Source organism: Fonsecaea erecta (genome assembly GCF_001651985.1).
Source record: "Fonsecaea erecta strain CBS 125763 chromosome Unknown Scaff1, whole genome shotgun sequence".
Lineage (NCBI taxonomy): Eukaryota > Fungi > Ascomycota > Eurotiomycetes > Chaetothyriales > Herpotrichiellaceae > Fonsecaea > Fonsecaea erecta.
The window spans coordinates 4115815-4136900 of record NW_017387244.1 but is presented as its reverse complement, the minus strand read 5'-3'; the positions used below and the strand labels follow the sequence as shown (position 1 = coordinate 4136900).

The following is a 21086-nucleotide window of genomic DNA, read 5'->3' as shown; positions in this document are numbered from 1 at the left end:
TTGACTCCTCGTACAATAACGCGGGGATCCGGTTCTCCCTCGGCGTGCTCGGCTATCCCGAAAGATCTGCGATCACCTATACCGACCGGTGGATGAACGAAAACTATTTATTCGGTGGAGGTGGAGAGGGGAAGGGGGGGCCTCAGACATCTTCTGTTCGAGAAGAATCAAGGCTTTCCATCAGCTGATGTCAGGTTTGGTTGGGGTATCTATATAATTCCCGGCCCAGCCTCGTCCTGTTCCCAAGATCCATCCCATATCGACCACTCCTCAGCAAACGTGACACCATGGCGGCTGGCGATCCAGGCTCGATCCGGTCTCAACTGATCGGCGCGTGGGAATTGATTGAATACTGCGCCTACCTGCCTCATGATGAATCGAACAAGTACTATCCCATGGGAGACAAAGCCACGGGCATCATCATGTACACGCCCGACGGCTATATGTCGGCGCAGCTGCAGACACCAGGCCAGAAGCCCTTTGGGGAGAGATCAGGCGCCAAAGGGGGCTCGGATGCCGAATGGGCGACCGTGGGGAGGAACTATGTCGCCTACACGGGGGCGTTCTACCTGGACGAACGCGGCGATGACAAGGGCCGCCCGATCCTGATCCACAACATGAGATACTCGAACCTGCCGTACCTGCGGGGTGACCACCAGAGGAGGATCATGAAGTTTGTCGACGAGAGCGACGGCAAATACCTCGTGTTGAGCTTGGACGACCCCCTGAAGTTTGAGGGCGAGGACCGTTTGATCAGGGTGAGATGGAGGAGGCTGCCTTTGAACCAAGCATCAACGCCCCCGTGAGATGGAGACCACGAGAGGGTTTGTTTGTCTATATCCACTGTTTTGGATACTTTCAGAACGATCAATGCATAGTCGTCCAGTAACCCTGAACTCCCCCCCGTGGTTGGAGTAATAATTAGCTTTCCTTGTCTTATTGTCGCCGTTGGAAGTCGACAGATCCATCATGTCGAGTGATTTCGATGGGCTGCCATCGACTCGTCGCCCATCGTGAGCATTTAGCTGGCAATTCAGAGAACATTTGTGGTATCTGTGGAAAGGAACGTGTGGTGGTACAGCATGTTCCCTACAGTGACATGTGTGCGTCAAAATGATGGTCAGACGACGACGTCAGTCAATACACAATACATATCGTTCTGCACTCTTCCTTCTTCCTTCACACTCCCCAACAACATCAATCACTCACCCTGAGAGAGAGAGAAAGAGAGAGAGAGTGAGGGATAAAATTCCCCAGCTCAAAGATGGCCTCGTCAGGCCGACACTTCCCAAGCCACAAATCTCCATCCTCTTCCGTCGCTAACGCCAACGCCAACGCCTACGAAGAACTCCTGGCCTCCTTAACGCGCATCAACACCTACAACCCGCCCGTCCAGACCTGTTCGACCGGCTGGACCTTCCACGGGCTGTACTACGGTCCCACGTCTGTGGCGTACTTGTTCTTCCGTCTCTCACACCTCTACCCGGACCTCGTCTTCAAAGGCCAGTCCCTGCTCGACTGGGCCCAGGCGTATCTGGATCTGGGCCAGTCCCGCGGGCGGCGTGAGAGCGTGGGAGTGGACGCGAACCACTGTGGGATCGGCAACGAGGTCCTGGCGCAGCTCGCCATCCGCGCCGCCATGGAGCAGGACCCCAGCCTGGTCCAGGAACTGTGTTCGCATGAGCCCGTCATCAACGGCTCCGGCGGGTCGGACGAGTGGCTGTACGGCCGGGCGGGATACCTGTACCACCTGCGCCTGGCGCGGTCGAGCTTTGGGGAGGGTTCCAAAGCGAGCGACCTGATCGAAACGACCATCCGCAAGACGATCCGGCGGATTTGGGCTTCGAAACAGCCCTGGACGTGGCACGGCAAGCCGTACGTGGGCGCTGCACACGGCACGCTCGGCATCTTGTGTCAACTGGTGTTGTCGGCGCCGTCGTGCGCACAGACGGTGGAACCGCTGCTCTCGTGGCTGCTGGAGACGGTACAGCTCCCCAGCGGCAATTTCCCGTCCTCGCTGCCCTCCACCGGGGGATCCGACAAACTGGTGCAGTTCTGCCACGGAGCACCGGGGGCCGTGCTGGCGCTGCGGCCGCTGCGTCGGCATTTCCCCCCCAGCCTGCAGGTCCTGGTCGATGCCGCGGTCACGGCGGCGCAAAAGGACGTCTGGGAGAGGGGCTTGCTGACCAAACCGCCCTGCCTGTGTCACGGCATCGCGGGCAATGCGTTGGCTCTGGACGACGAGTCAGAGTTTCAGCATTTTTTGAACTGCATGTCCACCGAGGCCCTCGAAAGCATCGGGTGGTTGAACGAGGCGGGGCGGGACGACCACTTCGTCGGCCTGTATACGGGCGAGGCGGGCAGGGCGTGGGCGTGGGCCGTGGCGGATCGCGGATTGGAGGAGAAGCCTTGTATTGGGTTCAACGATCTATGAGTTATGGAGTTATGGAGTTATAACCCTACTACTGACACCCGGAGGCACAAATATGGGCAACAAGACAGAGTCCTCCTCCTCCTCCTCCTCCTCCTAATCCTTGTCCTGCCTGGAACAGTACTACATCTCCCGCACTACCCCTATCCTATCCTAGGCTATACCTTTACTCAGGAACCCGACTTCGAATTCGACTCCACCACCTCGACATCGCCCAACGGCATATCCACCACCCTGCCGTCCTTGATATACACCTCCTCCCACCCGACGGTCCACTCCACGGAGGTCCAGTCGAACAGGCGCTGCTCGTCGGGCGCAATGACCTCGGCGTAGTACGGGTCCTCGCGCGCGCGCTGGAAGCACGACAGGTCCGGCATGAGGAACTCGCCCACGGCGTCGAAGTCGAGTTTTTTGGCGCTGCCCAGGGCGGGGAACCCGGCGAGCGCGGACGGGAGGAGGTGGGAGGGCGTGTGGTACTGTCTCCGCCCGGTCCCATGGATGATGAGTGAGTGAGTGAGTGAGTGAATGAGGAGGGGAATGAATGTGACGTGATGCGATGTGGTATGGTATGACAGTATTCTTGTACAACGAGAGCATGCGCCCTTTTCTTTTCTTTTCTTTTCTTCTCTTCTCTTCTCTTCTCTAAGAGGGAGGGAATTACTGTATGTGACACACAGAGAAGAAGATAGATACCCCGAGCATCTAAGCCTCCTCAGATAGATCTCTCCCAACCCAAGCAGTCCATGCATGGACAATAGACATACAGAATCGTAGGCAAATACGGACTGACTGGACTGACTGACCTGCGTATACTTGACAATGCCGTACTTCACCAACCACTCGGTGGCCAGGGCCCGGTGCGTCTCGGACCAGTAGCGCTGGAACTCGTCTTCGGAGAGGTGGCTCTTGCGGCGCGCGAAGAGCGAGAGCTTGAGCATGCGCTGCTTGGTGGCCATCCTTTCTTTTTGGGAGTAGTAGACAGACACCCCTGGGTTGGGTTGGGTTGGGTACACGTTTATCGGAGCTGACCCCGGTATATAATTACTGTTTGTCTTGGGGGAGGAGCTGGGAGATTTGGGATACAAAGTATAAGATATAGTGGTAGTAGTAGCAGTAGTAGAGTAGTAGTATAGGGCTAATTGACTTCAACTATTAACATGGTGCTTATTACTTCTTTTTATTTAGTGTAGTAAGGGTCCCTAGGTAACCAGTAAACGTCTGGACAAAGATAATTGATACTACATATTACATATACCGTATTCGATGATTACTTCGTACAGTAGTCCGTAGCTAATTACGGAGTAGTAATTAATTAATTACAGGCCCCCCGCATTGCCGTTTTGTCGCCCATTGGCAGAGATTCCATCATTCTTCTCTCGGGGGAGAAATGATCCGAGCTTTACGGTGTTCAATTATTATGTAATACGTGTGCCCCCCAAATTTCTCCACTCACTCGTGTCAAGGAGGGTGGTGGTCTTGATGATCCATCTCCAACTGCGTTTCTTGCGTCTGGGCCTTGCTTTCTCTTCGTCCCACATCACCACGCCTACAGGTGCAGCGCCGCGTATCCTGAAGAGGCGGAGAGGAAGAACAGGGGGAACAGAAACAATAGCAGTGACACCAACGGACACGCAGACGCAAGCAAGTCCAGGAAACAAAAGAGAGAGAGAAAATGCCTTCCACGTCCAACACCAACACGTCGCCTGCCACGCCCGCAACAGCTCATCCTGACATCCCGCCCTTCCCTTCTCCCTCGACCTTCTCGATCCTCCCGGACATCTGGCTCCTCCTTGCGCGGCTGAATATCCTGCACCACCCACCGCAGCAACTCCAGCAGCAGCAACAGCAACAACAACAGCAGCAGACAACACAAGCCCAGACAAACGGCCACCACCAAACTCCCCAACAACAACAAACACAACATCCGCCGCCATCGTCGTCGCATGGCCACCCGACGTCTCAAACCGCGCCATCGAGCACACCCTCGCAGCAAAGTCAAACACTACCAACACAGCCACATTCACATTCACATTCACAGCAATCGCAATCGCAACCACCTCTCCCCAGCGCCGGCTCAGCCACAGGCCCAGCCGCAACGGCACCCATATTCCACGGCGCGCCGCTGCTGGACCTCAAAGACCTCCCCGCGCAGATCTACCCGCTGAAGCAGCGTCTCGCAAAAGCCCGCGCGGCCGTGACCGGGCTGCCGGACGTGGCCCGGACGGTGGAGGAGCAGGAGGCTGAGATCCACAGGCTGGAGCGCATGGTTAAAGGTCTCAGGGGCCGGTTGGGACTCTTGGGCGAGATGGCCATCTCTGGTTCTGGTTCTGGTCTTGACGTCGTGGGGATGGCGGCGGCGAGGAGCGAGGAAGGGGTGCGGGATGTAGAGATGAAAGATGAGCCTCAGCCCGGACACGAGGATGATACGAGGGTGGACGCGAAGGAGGAGCAAGGCGTGGTGACAGAAAGAGGAGGAACAGAACGAAAAGAAGAATGGGGGGAGGGGTGAGCGACGGTCAGGAGGAGAGTGGGACGGGAGATTCATTTATGACAAGCACAACTGAGCACCTTGGTCTCTACAGACGGGCCATCCGCGAATGATTTGCTTGGGAAAGATGAACGGAACGAAACGAAAGAGAGGGCGACAAGGATAAGAGGCATCGACCGGACACGCTGCGTCGCCTCAAGTGGCCAAGACATCATGCATGACTTGACAGCAACTTCCGACAAACAAGGGCACCTAGGTATCGTTGAAGATACAGACTCCCGCAGGCTCTTTGTGAATTTTGAGGGCACCCAACTTCCCATTTATTCTCCTCTCCCAACGGTCGTTGAAATCTGAGAGTCTCCCATGGCCGCATCACAGCCAGCCAGACACACACCACCCCGCCAAAAACGCCCAAATGACATCAATTCATCAGACCTTGGCCCTCTGTTTCCCCCCGGAGAGCGAGCGGGGGAACATGACTCCTACTTACACCGGCAGGGGGAAACTCGAAGCCCACTCGGCAATCTCGGTCCTCAACTTCAGGATCTCGTCCACGGTCTCGCTGCTCACCTTCTCCCGGAAATCTTTCAACTTGTTGGCCTCCTTGGGCAGTTCCGCCTGGATCTTCTTGCACAGCTTGATGCTCGTGTCAATGTACCGCGCCACCCTCTTGAAGTCTTCCTCGCCGAATCCGCGCGAGGTCATGGCCGGCGCGCCGATACGGATGCCACAGGGGGTCAGGGCCGACTTGTCCCCGGGAATGCTGTTCTTGTTACACGCAATGTTGATCTGCTCGAGCACCGCCTCAACTCTCGCGCCGTCGAGAGACTGGGGTCGGAGATCCAAAAGGACCATGTGCGAGTCCGTCCCGCCGGCGACCAGCTTGTAGCCCAACTCCTTGAACTCGGTTTCAAGCGCTTTGGCGTTCTTGAGCACCTGCTCCTGATACGCACGGAACTCGGGAGTTGCCGCTTGCTTCAGGGCGACCGCCAGAGCGGTGATAGTGTGGTTGTGCGGGCCACCCTGGTGACCAGGGAAGACGGAGAAGTTGATGGGCCCCTCCAGATCGTAGAGGACTTGTTTGCCGGTCTTGGGGTCTGTGCTGCGCACGCCCTTGCGGAAGAAGATCATGGCTCCTCGGGGACCACGCAGCGATTTGTGGGTGGTCGTGGTGACCACGTCGGCGTGTTCAAAAGGGCTGGGGATAACGCCTGCGGCGATCAGTCCAGAGATGTGTGCCATGTCCACAATGAGATACGCGCCACACTTGTCTGCGATTTGTCTCATGCGGGCATAGTCGATCAGGCGGCAGTATGCGGAGGTTCCTGCGACGATGCACTTGGGGCGGTACATGAGGGCGTTCTCTTCCAGCCGGTCATAGTCGATGATGCCGGTCTCGAGGTTGACTCGGTAGGGGAAAGTCTCGAAATAGGTTGAGACTGCGGAGATTCTGAGATCCTGTCAATACACAACCTTGGTCCAACGACAACATTGTTGTTGAGCCTGTTTGCTTACTTTCTCTGCGCCGTCTGATATCCGTGACTCAAGTGTCCGCCGTGCGGCAGATCCAACCCCATCAGCCGGTCGTGCGGCCTCATCAGCGCCTGGTACACCTGCAGATTCGCTGGGCTGCCGCTCAAGCACTGCACGTTAACCCCCCACTTCTCGGGGTCTAGGTGGAAGGCCTTCAAGGCGCGGCTTTGGCACGTGAGTTCGATGGAGTCGATGTGCTGGTTGCCGCCGTAGTACCGCGCCCCCGGGTAGCCTTCGCTGTACTTGTTGGACATGGGGGAGCCGAGGGCGTCGAAGACGGCGCGCGAGGTGACGTTCTCCGAGGCGATCAGGATGATGGACTCGCGTTGGCGTTTGATTTCTTTTTTCTATCCAAACATGAGTATACCATGCATGTGTGTGTGGGTGTATCGAGTGACGTGAGGAGGGCGACGTACCATGATCTCTGCGATCTCCGGATCGGTCTCGACGAGGGGCTTCTCGAGCATCTACATAGGTGCAACAAAGAGCCAGCGGTCAGTCAGGTCCAGTGTTCTCCGACGGGGTGAGGGAAGTCGGTGACACGACACAAACGGGATGTGTTTCTCGAGCTTACCTCTCGATGAGTCTGCGAGAGGGCATAGCTGCCAGTAGCTGCGGAGCCCATGACTGTTTTGGTTTGGTTTTGATTGGGGAAGATGCAAAGTCGAGGCTGGTGTGGAAATGGAGCGAGTATGTGTCTCGAGCGGAAGTGACACAAGACTACGGAGAGTGAGGGTAGGAGGAAGAAGAAGGAGAAGGAGAAGAGGCAGAAGAGGCAGACGACAAAATATGGGAGGAGGCCCCCGGGAGCAGCAGCACCGTTATTTTTTCTTCTCAGCAGTCGTGCGAAGTTTCCCCGCGAAAAGTGTATTCATGCCGCATTTTGGGAAATGTTTGCAAGGGTGATGCTTGCTTGGGTACGGTGGAGCAGAGCATCACGCTACCACTCCGAAAAATAGATTGTGCATGTGCTGCTACTGCTATACGAGTACTCACTTCCGCAGTCCACACGAGGGAAATCTATCAGCCGGCCCTTCTTGCTCACGCACTCCCCCCTTTCTTACAACACTTCCTCATCTATCAGCCTCCGCTTCTTTTTCTTTTTCTTCTCGCTCGAGGCTGGCGTGTCTGCACCCCGCAGCGTCTTCTCCGGGCTCTTTTCGTTGCCTGGGTCGCCATTGGTCTGCTTTTGTCGTGCTTTTCTAGACTGTGTCGCGGAGGAAGACGTCTGGTCTGGTGGGATTCGCGATGTATCACCCATCTCCACATCTCCTGCTTTATCTCCCGGTGACGGCGAGACTCCATAGGGCACATATCGCATCTTGAGTCCTTCGGGCTGTTTTCGGATATGTTTGGGGGCACCGTGCTGCGTCGCTGTAAAGACCACCGGCGTATCTGCCTGGGACTGAGATCTGGACTTGGCCACGCTGACCTCCCGCATGTGGAAACTCCTTTCGATCTTCCGGGCGCATTGCTTGTACTTCCCGCGGGTGCCGTGCGGCAGGAGGATGATCTCGTCCTTGGACGGGAGGGGACTCATGCCGTAGTCGACGCCATTCCGACTCAGGATCGGTTGTCCTCGCAGCACCGCTTCGATATCGAGCTCTTTGATGGAGTCGATGGAGACAAAACTGGGTACAGATATGTGCCAGATTTGTTTATTGGACAAGTCGTCGAAAAGGTCCATGTCGGACACGTGGTCCGATGCCGACCACGTGAGCGGTTCGTAGCCTTTGGGCCGTTGGAAGGGTTTGGGAGGGATGCTGACTTTATCTTGCGTGGTCGTCTTAGGCCTTTTGCTTGAGGGAGTCTCTGGAATTCCTGAGGATAGTCTCTTTCGACTGGGTGAAGAACTCGGGGTTGATGCTGACTCCTTATCTGAGTCATCATCCTCCTCGTCTTCATCCTCGTCTTCTCCGTCGCTTGACTTCTCGCCTCTGTCCTCGTCTTCGTCGGTGTCGTTATCTGATGCTGCTGCGGAAGATGACCCGGTTGAAGATGGGAGATTCCGGCTGGCCATTTTCAATGCAGTCTTGACGCCATTTACAGGCTTCGATTGAGATGCTTTCGACTTTGATTTCCGAGTTTCCTGCGGCGACGACGATTCACTTTCGTCCTCGTCGCTCGAATCATAAACGTGTTCTTCACTCAGCGCATTATTTGGTGCCGCGTCGACTGCCTTCCCCATGACTGTCGAATTAGTGGGCAACCAGACAAATATGCAAAGTGTACCTCGTCGATGAACAACAGAAATTAAAAAAAGTTGGAGAAAATTGAAGTGGATCGGCGAGGCACCAAATAGACTTTCGGATACAGCCGGAGCTAATGCGTTAATGGAAAAGCCTGCTAGAGGGGTTTTCCTGCAGTGAATGTGTGTCCAGTGATTCTTCTCTCTTTATCAACACATTTTATGCCAGCTAGTACGTCAAGAACTCCTTAACATAGGTCTAGAGCATGCTGACCGGGGAACAGATGGTGGAAGACTCAGCGCAGTCGCGAGGCGGCGACTGTTGCGGGATGTGCAGGAGGCTGCGTCGAGTCCCAGCCAAGTCACTCCTTCACCAGTATCCAAAGCCAGTCTGAGCGAGGCTCCATCTATTGACCAACCTGTGGGCAATGCCAATTCCTCGGAAGATGAGGGGATCCAGACTCCAAATCCGTTTGCAACGCTGGTTGAAGCTTCTGCCGTCCATTTTAGCTCGACTCGAGAAATCGAGCAATTGACCGACCGATCTGTCAAGATCAAACTCTCGCGAGGCCAGGTATGATCAAAGTGGACATTGCAAAGTCGTACTGACTCTCTCAGAAATGTGTTGTGTTGGGAACATACACGCTGTGGGTGAAGCACGGATCCGTGTCCCTCTACGGCGCGATTCTTACTGCCACGACGGCCATGTACCGTGTCTATGCCCCTGCTTCACATGCACTTCCGCCGATTGAGGCCGTGAGCTCGAGTGCCGAAATCCAAGTTGAATCTCTCAATGACGGGGTCAGAGATCTTCCAAAAGTCGGATTCAGAGGGATGTGGACCCCATTCGGTGTCAAGCCATCGGCGGCATCTTTCTATGTGCTGGGCCATTCTTTCGAACAAGACCCGAAGGCTCCAAGACGTCTGAAGGAGTTGGACACTGCCTACTGGAAATCGCTCATGGCCGAATTTCCCGGCGCTGACACAAGCAAGCCACAAAGAGTCTTGGTATGCGGCAAACGTTCCTCTGGACTTTCGACTTTGGTTCGGTGTGTCTTCAACCGACTTCTTGCCAAAGAATCTGCCCGACCAGATATTACTCACCCAAAAGGAGTCATGTTGGTGGATTTGGACACGAACACGCCAGAGTTTGCTCCTCCGGGCATGATTAGCCTGGTGCACATTGCAAACCCCGTTTTTGGCCCAGCGTTCGCCAACATCCTGCCAGCCTACCGAGGAGGAACCAGTCGGGTGTTGGCAAAGCATTTTCTTGGTGATCTAGACACAAGAGGTGTGGTCAATTGGCACATTGATCGCGTCTCTGATTTACTGGATGTTGAACAGAAGTGTCGTGGCGAATTCGAGGGTGCACCAGTCCTCGTGACATGTCCCAAGTGGCTCAACGACATCGACAACGCCACGGCGAGCAAGCTCTGGGCAAAGCTGGCCCTCACGGACATTGTTTGTGTTGACTCTACTCCCGGATCGCCCCATTTAGAGCCCTGGAGACCACTAGCAGAAACGGGGAATTGTCGTATTCACCAGATTCCGGCTCAGGTGTTTGACAAGATATCTCCAGTGCGGGAGCATGACCTTCAAATGCAGTCATACTTCCATCTGAGAGACGCACCTATCAATCGCCCCTACTGGGTTGACACGCCGGTCTTAGTGACAACGTCTCACTCTATGACCCTAACGTACAGTGGTAATGCCGCAAACATATTGGCAATCATTCTGTTGGGCGGCCGTGTTGCGCCTGAGGACACGTACGATGCCCTAGAAGGAAGTATGGTTGCTGTGCTGGCCACAAAAGTGCCATGTGATGTCAGCGACGACAGCGATCGCGCCGGGATATGTCGGACGGAGGAGGATCTGCCGCTTTGGGCAGATTACGGCCGTCTGGAAAGTTCCTTTCCGTTTTCGGCGGAGGGTTCTCGATGCCTGGGGCTCGCCCTGGTGCAGGAGATCGACATTCTCCAAAGGACGATCACTCTTATCACTGCAGCCGAACTGCAGGTGCATGAAATCCAGGAACAGACTCACGGTGTGGCACTGGTGGTGCCAAAAGCAACGACAGACGGAAGGTTCAAAACGGACTGGGCGAAGAGGGAAATGCACATGAAGAAGGGTGGCGGCAGCAGCCAAACAAAATAACACGCATTCTGAATGACCATGGAACCGAGCAGCTGGGGTACTGACACGAGCAGAACGAATAGCTCGTGCTCGCCTGTACCTGTCTCGCATGAGTAGGCTGCGCCGAACGGTGCATTAGGCCAGCGACGGATGAGCTGGCGAATCGTGACGAATGGCTGAGCGGATTTATTACTCGCAGCGGCATCGCCCCCAGTTGCCTGGATCGCCCACATCGCCCAAGACTCTGTCATCGGCTCCAGGCTGATTGGATGGCGGCCGAATGCCTAGAATCCATCGCAAGTGGCGGTCTGCGCCTGAAGGGCCCCCCGGTAGCCCGCCAAAAAGGCCAGACCATCATCGCTGCCTCACTTATTCACTTGTTCACCGATGACAAACATCGCAGCTCGTTGCAAGTGATATCTTCTTCTGTCTGTGTCGCTGGCAACCATCTTTGTTGTAATTGTTCTCAATCCCACATCCTCATCGAGCTCCATCTCACATTTTGCAGTGCCAGTCCGCCAAATCTCCACACACACGTTGCGGACCCGCGGTTCCAGTCGAACTGTTACGTTGCTAGGTTTCTTCTCTCCCTTTGATCGAGCACACGAGCTCTTTCTCGCCCTCCCTTTGATTGCCGTCTTCAACCAATCGACGACCAGGTTGCGACGCACACTTTGCTTGCGCCCTTGAGGAGAAGTGATCTCTCTCCCTCTCCCTCTCTGTCACGACACTCGACTGCCCTCCAACACAGGCACTCATGGCTGGCCCCGCCTCAGCCCTCTGCGACCGCCTGGCAAACCGAAACATGTGCAACGTCCACCTCCTCAGACTGTAGCAGAGTTTGCGGCTAGGTTGAGAGAAAGAGACACAAAGAACGAAAGAGAAGGCGAAGAGGGATACAATGGACTTCACCGTAAGTATTATACCACCACAACTCTTGCCTCGTACTCTCCACCGCTGCCGCACGAGGCCTGTTCTGCTCGCTGGCTCAACATCAACTAATGCTCCCTTTCCAGCTCGCGCTCACCCATTTCTGCGAGGCGCATGGCCCCAAGTCTGTTCTCTGCACACAAGTCCTGCCGTTGGAATGTGCATTATGCCTCCCACCATCCCCTCCTCTGAGGCCTTCGTCGTCCACCGAATCGCTTGCCACCCAAGTCCACAATTCTTCACCTGAATCCTCACAGAGCCTCCAGACACCGCCGACCCTGAGAAAAACCGAAACGAATTCCACCTGGCCGACCGAATTATCCGGTGCATCTACCGTGATCGACTCGGAAACAGAACTTGAAAGCCCGACCATTGAGAAGCACCCTCTCTTTCAGACGGTTGACCAGGCACGGACGCTCTCCTCCCAGTGGCGATATGGTCGGAACCAGGACGAAACCTGTGCCAGCTGCAGTTTCTCTGTCCCCAATGCTGTCGCAGAAAAGCTCCCTGTCGGCGCACCCGGAAGCAAGAGGGAGAGCAACCAAAATAACGTCAATACAGGGGCGCCCGTGCTGAGATCAAGAGAATTTGTCTGTCTCCGAGAGAAGAGGAGAAGGAATAGCAGTCTGATCGTCTCGGACGAGTCCAAACCGTCCTCCTACAGCTCATCGGTCATGTCATCTGAATCCTCCCACACGACATCGCATCCACAGTTTCATCGGTCCGACGACTGTCATGACCACACCCTGACATACCTGACCGCCAAATCTCCCGCCGACCGGGAGAGCTATGCGCAACTGCGTGCCTCGGTGATTCGGACTCTATCCTGTGAACTCCTTCCCCGAGGCATGTCGGACGGCCCTCTCTGCTTTGGGGATTCGAACACAGGCTATACCATTGCGTACGTCTTCCGGCTCACCGACCCAAAGGCCCGAGGCCGACGGCGCGCCTACGCCTTCCTCGCTTTAGCTGGCAAGGATGCTGCTCGCGCGTTTGAAGCATGTCCCATGCTTTGGGAATCGTTCGCGCGGATGGCCAAGGGGATTGAGGCAGCCGCCCAGAAGCAGCGGTGCAAAGAAGAAAAAGAAGCCGAGTCGCTGGACGCGAGCGGTAAATCGACCGCAAGGAACTACACTCCGGTGTCTTCCTTCTTGACTGCCCGCTCGGTCGACCCGGATGGCCACCCCCGGCGTGTTGGACAAGCTACGCCGCGTAGCTTGGCCGAGATCGTAGGTGATGAGAACATCTTCACATTCCTCCACCAGTATTTTGTCGCCATCCTGCGCTGCCTAGGCGAGCGCTTTGGGGGACCGCCATTGGCGGAAAATCCGCTGGTGTATCACTCTACGAGTGAAGAGTCGCCGTATTTTAGCCAAGCAGACGTTGTCCGAACCCGAGAGCATGGCCACGATGACAACCTAGAATTCGGAGATTCGAACAAGGCTGACAAGACCCATCTCGAGAGCTTAAGAGACCAAGATACGACACCGACGCCGCAGTTGTATCAGATGAGTTCCAGCAAGACTTGGCCATTGCAACAATCAAAACAGCGGGAGGCCGCAGAGGAAGTTTCTCCCGAGAGCAAAGGCAAGCTCGGTGGGGACTGCGTGCCTGACGTTGATCTTGCAAAGTCGAAGCCGAGAAAGACCATCAGAGAGAAGGACAAGAACAAGCTGTTCACCAATACTAATATGAGCCTGAAAAAGCTGAATCCGCAATGTGCCATGCCTATGGCCGTCACCGAGACGGCACAGAGGCAGGTTGTCGTATGACATATTTTGACAGACAGACAAACAGACAGACGGGTAACAACGCGAGAGATGCTCGGCAAAGGAAACAAACAATCGGGTAATGTACACCGGAGATGGAGATCTAATGATGCGATATGGCCTCACCTCATGATATCCACCACGATGGCCCCTTCTGGGACAGAGAGTTCCAGCAACCGACTGTTTGGCGCAATGGCGCCGAGACACGGGGAATGGCACCGCAGGGAGCTATTATGCCCCCTTGCATTTGTACAGAGCACAAGGATTTTATATGGAGGGCGGACGGCATTCTGATTTCCAGTTCTGCGCACGGTGACGACAACACGTGCGCACCTTTTCATGACATTGAGCTATGCTATCTTGTTTTTGTCAAGCAAGATGATACCATGATACATCGAGTGAACTCCTCAGTTATCTTTTGCGCAACGGGGTGGGGCGGATATCGTGTACGTTACTGAGAGAGCTATGGGCCTGTCTATACACACCACGGGCTTGTGTATTTGATAGTTAGGTACCTACTTCGCTGCCCGGCCTAGCTAAGCTATTCATGTCGCTAGCCAGCTAGCTAAATAGATATTATATGGCTGTTACCCCAATTCTACAGTTTGCTGTTTGCCAATGTCCTGAGGTGGCAGACGTGGATTTCTCTACCAAATTTTACACCAACCTCGACGAAAGGAGGTAAGAAAGTCTAAGACGTGGGCGCGAGGCTGTAGCTCCCCGTTTTTCAGCACTGCCACACAGATGAACCCCAATGGCCGGGAACGTTTCCCCTGCACAGGCAATTGCTGACAGACCTGTTGATTGTGTCCGAATGGTACAGATAATCATCTCGTCAGTCTGGTGCGTCTCATAAGGAGGTGAAGGATGGCAACTTTTATCGTTTAGACCTCGGTCGTGATGCCTGAAGTAATGGTATCTACTGATATACACATATATCGTACATAGACATCGTGTTGCAGACAAAGGCCCAGCAGACACCTAAACGCCACGCTCGTAGAAGTATATTGTCGTCCCTCATCAAAAATCGCAACTCAAAGTAAATCGGCATGAACCGCACGAGAACGCTTCCACTCTGCTGTTCATGGCCAACGTCCTCTCAGGGATACAGATACCCCTTCTCGAAATAGTTTCCATACATATCCACCACACCTGTTCGACCTTTTGGTGTCGCATTCCTGATCACCTTGATCTCTCCCTTCCAGTGTCCTTCGACGAACGTCATGTCGAGGTCGTTAATCTCACCATGAGTTGAGTTGCCGGACGGTGTTTCATTCCCTTGTTTGGCCGGTGAATTCCCATTCGTGTATGCATGTGCGTACGCGAGCGAACCTGGTCCAGCACCATGGTCGTAGCCATATCCATAGCCTCGCGGAGTAGATGACGACGAGCGTCCGTTCCCTTGGTTGGTGAAGCTATTCGATCTACCTGCGCCACCACCTCCACGGCCCATTCGGTACCGCGCCAATTCATCTTCGTAGGCCTTCTTCCGCTCTTTTCGCCACGCAGCGACTTCGGCGATGACATCGACTTTCGGTTCATCTTCCTGCTGCTGGACGGGATTGGAAGTCGGGGGAAGCATCGAATCTCTCGACTGCGGGCGCAACCTGCCATTCATAAAAACGGGCGATACTGGTGCGCCTTGCATCTCGGTCAAGAGACTTCGGGTGGTCCCATTCCGCTGCGATTCATTCGAGCTTCTCCGATTCCGACCCAATGGTAAATTCCTCGGGCTTCTTAGTGTCCCGGTGGAACCACCATAATTCATCATGAATGGAGACAATGTCCCATACCCGTGGAGGCTCCCGTGTGGACTGCTCGAGCCACTTTCTGGTGGATTGTCTTCGGGACCCAGCAAAATCTTGTCATCAAAATGCGCGGTGGGAAAATACTTCTCCGGGTCATGCTGGTAGATGCCACATTCTGCCTGTTCTTCGCCTTCTTCTCCGAAGAAGCTGAAGTCATTCTCTGCTGCAGACCAAAGATTTTCACTATCCCGGTCGCCTGTCGAGGATTTGCTCATGCTGATACGCTGACGAGAATGCTGCCATTTGCGCTGCTCAGTGGCATTCGGAATGGTGGGATCCTCCATCTCCAGAATGATCGTGCGGAGAGCGAAGAGCGACCGTGCGTGTTCTAATTCGGCAATATGACGGGCCCGACCGGGTGGCAGAGAATAGTCCGTCCTGGCGAGGAGGCGAGCAAGGGCTGCTTCATCAGCGCAGGCAGATATGAAAGCCTTGAGTGCAGGGATCACAGGGGACGATTTCGGCACTGTGATAGGCACATCGGTGAGAATCAGGGTTCTCAGATTGGGAAGCACAGCGGGGTGGAGACTGGTCAGATTCTGCACCGTGATCTTCGGAATGTCCAAACCTGGGTGGTTTGTCTTGGAGGTCAATCCCGGAGGTCGCTTGGCAAGCAGTGCTTCTATCCGAGCCTGACGCTGGTGCAATGCTGCTGGAGTTGTTGAGAGAGATGCACGCGGGCGTGACGCAGGAGTCGCTGGGAGTGCTGAGGTCGGACTTTCCGCCTTGGTTGGAGCTGACGTTGGCGCAGCCCTAGTCTTTGGCGTAGGCGGCGGTACTAGTGGTTGAAAGGTAATGGTATTGGGGTGAGGCGTCATGGGAGACACGGGAGAGAGGATTGATCTCGTTGTGCTGTGCGTTCCAGTCTCATCAGAGATCTCCGAGTCCGCGACTGTGGCACGATCTTCGTTCTCGTGATCATCCGCAGCACCGTTGACTACCTCTGGAGCGAAGGGGCCTTCGCCTCTGATCGGACTGTGGTTTTCGATGACAGGGCTTGCTTCCTCTGGCTTGTCTCCAATTGGAGGGCTGAGGGCAAAGTATATCACGTCACCAATCAGCTCGGCTCGTGGTGGTGCCGGAGTAGCATCCAGTTCAAAAACTTGATCGGGAACTGCCATTTCGACCGCATAATGGGCAGGGGCCGGGGCTTCTACTATCTGTCTTCCTTGAGCGGGAAGCTCAGCAGCAAGTGGCGCAGACCCGGCAAGTTCGACCGAAGATGCTTTTGGTTTGACGACTGCCGGACCGGGTTCAAACTTTGCAGTAACCAGTGTATGGTCAACGCGAAGGTAGGTCAAATTCTTGCTGGCAGACGTTGCAAGGACAGGGATAAGCTTCTCGGCACCTGGGAAGCGGACTTCATCGATATAGCCTGTCGGGGAAGAAAGCGATTGAGTCCGTGCGATAGTCTTGACCGTGTCGACCGAACCTCCGTCGAGAATATGGAGGCGTTCCGATTTCAGCAAACTTGACAGGCCTTCCACAGATAGCCGGTTGCCGGAAATGTACAGATGGGTCAGGCCTCGGTGAGGAATGTCCTCGAAGGCTAGTCTTCCAGTAAGGGGCCTCGTGAGCTGCTTGAGCAACTCGTGGTCGAGTTCCTCGCTCCGGAGGGTATCCAGGCTGAAGAAATCCGGCCCAGGAGCCATGCCTACCGGCCAATCCTCTACATTGAGGTACCTTGACTGTGCAGCATCCGAGGGCAGAAAGCATGCCTGCATCAATGATCGCACAGCCATATCGGTCAAGAGGTTGTCTCGGAGGTCAAGCAATCGAACACGGATCCCAATCGCATTGGCAAGGACCTCGGCCTCCCCATCTTTAAGACCAACCCCCCGCAACTTCAGGACTTGGAGATCTGGCAGGTATGATAAGGCTATGAGAACTGCAGCATCTCGGGCGGGCGATGTGTAGGACAGATCAAGGTAAACCAGACTTGGAAATCTTGGTAGCGCATTCGCAAGCGAGGAAGACGTTGTGTTTGGCTCACTTGAGGCCAGCAGTAACTTGAGGCCGTATGTGGGAAAGATATCTGTTTCTTCATTGGACAGTCTTCTGCCGGCGCTTGAATTCCTCAATGCATTGAGGCTATGGTGGTCAAAGAATGGCAACTTTGTGACAATGAGGCTTTGGAGGTTGGGGAGGAATTCGAGGACGTCTCGCAACCACGTAGGATTGGGGCCTCCGTAGATTTCGCTAAGAGCCGGCGGGAGATGTAGCGTATGAGTGAGGCTTCTCACACTTAATCTTGCTTTGCGTAGGGATCGCTTGAAGCGGGTAAGGGCGACGTAGACGGCGTCATTCTGAATCCCAAAGTGGGAAGCAGGATCGCCCCAGAGGAAAGGCACGAAGATAGAGTACCATTTGCGCGACACCAGGCATGCCGAGCACAGGTCGCTGGAGGAAATCCAGGGAGCGATAATGGTCCATGCCTCGCGACTGACTGCGCTTTCGTATGATGGAGGAACATCGGGCTTCATGGCGGCGGAGATGCGGTATCAGTGCGTGTCATCGTGGTTGACGCACCGGAGGCTAGAGAAGGCTTTGAAGATGAACTGGCGCAACAGGCAGACACAGACCTGGGTATATACCAAGATCACCAAAGTCTTGGAAGACGGGGGCGTGAGGGTCGTGCAGGCAGTTTGAATGGATGTCGAGGGACAGGGTTGAGCGATGGCAGATACGCCATATGCCGCACTGTCGCACCCACCGGCGCAGTGAGGTGACTTGGCTGGGGAGGTTGCACCACGTGCCCAGTTTCTAGAAGGCATCCAGGCAGAGAGCAGCCCTGCCGACGCCTAGAAATAGACTAGCCCCCTGCAAGTGCGGGAGGGTTCAAGGGCCAGCTGGCTACCAATGACGCCCCGAAGCTGCCTCGGATGACTCTATCAAAAGCCAAACCTAGGGGGCACATCATTGCCAGGAAATAGGGAGTAGGTACCGGGTCACACACATCAACCGACAATCTTGGGTCACATCTAAGGGCTCTCGGCTTGCACGGCTGTCCATTCCATGTTCACTGGAGCCTTCGTTTATTCACGCATGACCCTGCGACATTTTGCGAATACGATCACAACGAGGCTGTAACGGCCGACTTTTTCATTGCCCTACATTATTCGCAGGCGAGGCAAAATTCGGGTGCATCTACCGTGCAACACTTGCAGCCTCGTCCCAACAAATTTCCATGTCATGCTGTACAGAAAAAAGAGCGCCCATTGCGCTTCGGCCTCCCATCGAATTGGGAAAAAATCAATAAGGGCTTCCATGACTCCCCGGGTATCAATATCATCCGTTTACATCACATAGAGAAGGTCGGTGTCTGAAGAAATGCAAAGTCAGTCAAATGCGAAGCACAGAGATGATTAATGAGAACTCACTCAGTGGGTGTGAACAGCTCAACTGAGGCTTCTGCGTATACTTTGAGGCCAATTCGTCGCGGATGCTGTTCAGCAGTTGCACGTAGCTCTGGTGGGGATTCTTCTTCAGCGCGGTCACAAAAGCCCAGCTCATGGCTCCAGTGGCTTCGCCTCCAATGTTGGCGTCCTGGCTAGTCTGTTCATCTTTGCTGCCAGACCACATGATGACGTCGGCAGGGCTTGTTTTGGTCTGCTTGTTTCGTTCGTACACGTTGTTTCCGTTGGCAGCCCTCTTGAACAGGCCCATTGCGGATGAGGCCATGCCGCTAAGTCGCCACGAGCATATGATGAAACAATCGACAAAAGGCCTTGACCAGCTTCCTTGGCCAAGTTGGGCTCTTTGAGGACTCCTTGAGTCGAATAGATATACGGAAGGTCGAGGGCGGATCCAGAATGACACGAGTCGAAAATGGCGGTGAGCCGGACACCGGGTTGTAGTGGTTTGACCATGATACGATGCATTTCGTCGTCCACGATATGCCCTTGCGTCCGGAAATCCACAGGATAGATGACCTCGTCGTAGCCATCCTCTTCGTCTCCGTCCAGGTCGGGTGTCTGGCCGCCGTGACCGCTATAGTGGAAGAACAGCGAGTCATTGGGCCGAGCGTCTTTGACCAGCCAGTGCATAGCTCGGAGTATGTTGGCTTTCGTAGGCTGTGACATCGGGTTTTGTTGATCATCGGTCAAGATCACCATGTCTTCTCTCGCGTAGCCAAAGTTCTGGTTCAAATAGGTGGACATATTCTTGACATCGTTGATGCAACCTCGGAGTTGGCCCCTCTGTCCAAAGTAATTGATGCCTATCAACAGTGCCTTGCGTTTTCCTGTGCAGTTGGAGTACTGGAAGCTATATTCAGGAGGAGCTCCGTGGCCGAACCGTTGTGGCGCTGTGGGAGGGGGAGGAGGCGCTTGATGGTTGCCTTGTGCGTAAGAATTGTTGGCATAAGAAGGCATGCCTGGTCGAGGGCCTGTACACGGTCAGCAACTTGATTCCACCTTGAGAGCATGAATCAAGCATACCTGGATAGCCATTTGGTTGAGGAGGAGGAGATCCATACCCGCCATACCCGCCTTGTTGTGGTGGAGGAGGGTTGTTGTAGCCGTACGGAGCAACCTGCGGTGGAGGTTGCCCGTAACCACCAGGAGCTCCGTACCCTTGAGCAGGATATGGCTGGGGAGAATGTGATTGAGGAGGATATCCTTGAGAGTAACCTTGGGGTGGATATGGTTGTGGTGAGTGTGATTGAGGAGGGTAGCCGTAGCCACCGTGCTGTTGCGCACCGTAGCCGCCAGACCCAGGATAGAAAGACATAGCTGCCAACGAGCTCGATAGGCAGAGAAGGTGAGAATGTCAAGTCGTCGTGTGAATGTCGATGGTGGTCTAGGAGATTGCTTTTGAAGGTGGAAGAATAGAGGCGACGATCGAGGAGAAGATGTTTTTGACGCCGGTTTGTAAGACGAATTTGAGGTTCGAGATCGAATTGGGCGGCGTCCGGTGCTCGGGAACTCGTTCTTAGTCTATCGAAAAGGTGGAGCGGGGGGGGTGGTTGACGTGTGTTCGTATTAGCCGAGTCAAACACGCGAGGAGGGTCACCAGGGTCAACCAAGAGATTACGGAGAACAAGATATTGATGCAGGCAAGTGCGGATGGTGAATGATGGATCAAGGCTGCTGAAGGTGGCAGTGTGGTCGATGAGCTCGAAGTTTCCATGATGCCACGCAGCCTGCGCTTCCACCAACTCTTTCCCGATGCCCCATGTTCTGTTCCTGTCCACTGCCATTACCACTACCACCACCACTGACACCACCACACTCCCGAACATGCACGAACCAGCTGACGAATGTTATGGCTTAGGTCCCTTTCCCTCTTTCTGAACCCTGCGGCCTCGGTTGGTGGGGATTTGGTCAGGGTGCATTTTCGACGAGTCCAGCCCTCCCCGTCCTCCTTTCCAACTGCGTCTACCACACAACGGGAATAGTATCTGAAACACCCTTCTTCCGCCGAAAGCTATCCCTGGACCCCTGCAGCTAGCAATACCGAACCAATATGCCCAAGACGTTTCAATGACCCGTGATAACATTACAAGTACCGCAAGACCTGAAGAATGCCTCAGTCCCAGTACAATCTTCTATGATCGCTAGAGCTGAGAAGCTGCACTTAGTACCATTCATTCGTTCCTCGTCTGTCCATGCCAGCGATAAGAGGCTCTTACTCATAATCAAACAGTAGTCCACGTAGCGTGCATCTTCCTCCCCACGAGGGCCTGTCCGCCGTCCAGCTCTGCCCTCGACGCAGCATCAGCAAACGCTCTGGGGACAGTCACCGTTGACTGCTGCTCAAAAAGCTCTTTCCCTGCATTTGAGATCAGCCCGCCACAAACACTGAT

The 21086-nt window shown here is 54.8% G+C and overlaps 10 protein-coding genes across 10 annotated transcripts; 5 read left to right on the top strand and 5 right to left on the bottom strand.

The window, feature by feature from the left end:
• Positions 1 to 287: 287 nt before the first annotated feature.
• Positions 288 to 806, top strand: AYL99_01463 (hypothetical protein; the record flags this gene model as incomplete). The annotated part of the gene is made up of 1 exon (XM_018832979.1): positions 288 to 806. One exon carries the CDS (start codon positions 288 to 290, stop codon positions 804 to 806), a length of 519 nt encoding a protein of 172 aa, XP_018698858.1.
• Positions 807 to 1264: 458 nt separating this feature from the next.
• On the top strand, positions 1265 to 2434 carry AYL99_01462 (hypothetical protein; the record flags this gene model as incomplete). The annotated part of the gene is made up of 1 exon (XM_018832978.1): positions 1265 to 2434. The coding sequence occupies one exon, from the start codon at positions 1265 to 1267 to the stop codon at positions 2432 to 2434; it is 1170 nt and encodes a 389-aa protein (XP_018698857.1).
• Positions 2435 to 2601: 167 nt separating this feature from the next.
• AYL99_01461 (hypothetical protein) lies at positions 2602 to 3387 on the bottom strand (the record flags this gene model as incomplete). The annotated part of the gene is made up of 2 exons (XM_018832977.1): positions 2602 to 2907; positions 3235 to 3387. 2 exons carry the CDS (start codon positions 3385 to 3387, stop codon positions 2602 to 2604), a joined length of 459 nt encoding a protein of 152 aa, XP_018698856.1.
• A 716-nt stretch (positions 3388 to 4103) lies between these two features.
• Positions 4104 to 4940, top strand: AYL99_01460 (hypothetical protein; the record flags this gene model as incomplete). Its single annotated transcript, XM_018832976.1, has 1 exon — positions 4104 to 4940. One exon carries the CDS (start codon positions 4104 to 4106, stop codon positions 4938 to 4940), a length of 837 nt encoding a protein of 278 aa, XP_018698855.1.
• Positions 4941 to 5405: 465 nt separating this feature from the next.
• On the bottom strand, positions 5406 to 7077 carry AYL99_01459 (serine hydroxymethyltransferase, cytosolic; the record flags this gene model as incomplete). The annotated part of the gene is made up of 4 exons (XM_018832975.1): positions 5406 to 6369; positions 6435 to 6799; positions 6869 to 6919; positions 7027 to 7077. 4 exons carry the CDS (start codon positions 7075 to 7077, stop codon positions 5406 to 5408), a joined length of 1431 nt encoding a protein of 476 aa, XP_018698854.1.
• A 435-nt stretch (positions 7078 to 7512) lies between these two features.
• Positions 7513 to 8640, bottom strand: AYL99_01458 (hypothetical protein; the record flags this gene model as incomplete). The annotated part of the gene is made up of 1 exon (XM_018832974.1): positions 7513 to 8640. The coding sequence occupies one exon, from the start codon at positions 8638 to 8640 to the stop codon at positions 7513 to 7515; it is 1128 nt and encodes a 375-aa protein (XP_018698853.1).
• A 222-nt stretch (positions 8641 to 8862) lies between these two features.
• Positions 8863 to 10794, top strand: AYL99_01457 (hypothetical protein; the record flags this gene model as incomplete). Its single annotated transcript, XM_018832973.1, has 3 exons — positions 8863 to 8872; positions 8925 to 9214; positions 9259 to 10794. 3 exons carry the CDS (start codon positions 8863 to 8865, stop codon positions 10792 to 10794), a joined length of 1836 nt encoding a protein of 611 aa, XP_018698852.1.
• Positions 10795 to 11674: 880 nt separating this feature from the next.
• Positions 11675 to 13475, top strand: AYL99_01456 (hypothetical protein; the record flags this gene model as incomplete). Its single annotated transcript, XM_018832972.1, has 2 exons — positions 11675 to 11686; positions 11790 to 13475. The coding sequence occupies 2 exons, from the start codon at positions 11675 to 11677 to the stop codon at positions 13473 to 13475; spliced, it is 1698 nt and encodes a 565-aa protein (XP_018698851.1).
• Positions 13476 to 14571: 1096 nt separating this feature from the next.
• AYL99_01455 (hypothetical protein) lies at positions 14572 to 17763 on the bottom strand (the record flags this gene model as incomplete). The annotated part of the gene is made up of 1 exon (XM_018832971.1): positions 14572 to 17763. One exon carries the CDS (start codon positions 17761 to 17763, stop codon positions 14572 to 14574), a length of 3192 nt encoding a protein of 1063 aa, XP_018698850.1.
• An 813-nt stretch (positions 17764 to 18576) lies between these two features.
• On the bottom strand, positions 18577 to 20011 carry AYL99_01454 (metacaspase-1A; the record flags this gene model as incomplete). The annotated part of the gene is made up of 4 exons (XM_018832970.1): positions 18577 to 18602; positions 18661 to 18965; positions 19070 to 19667; positions 19720 to 20011. 4 exons carry the CDS (start codon positions 20009 to 20011, stop codon positions 18577 to 18579), a joined length of 1221 nt encoding a protein of 406 aa, XP_018698849.1.
• Between the last annotated feature and the right edge of the window lie 1075 nt (positions 20012 to 21086).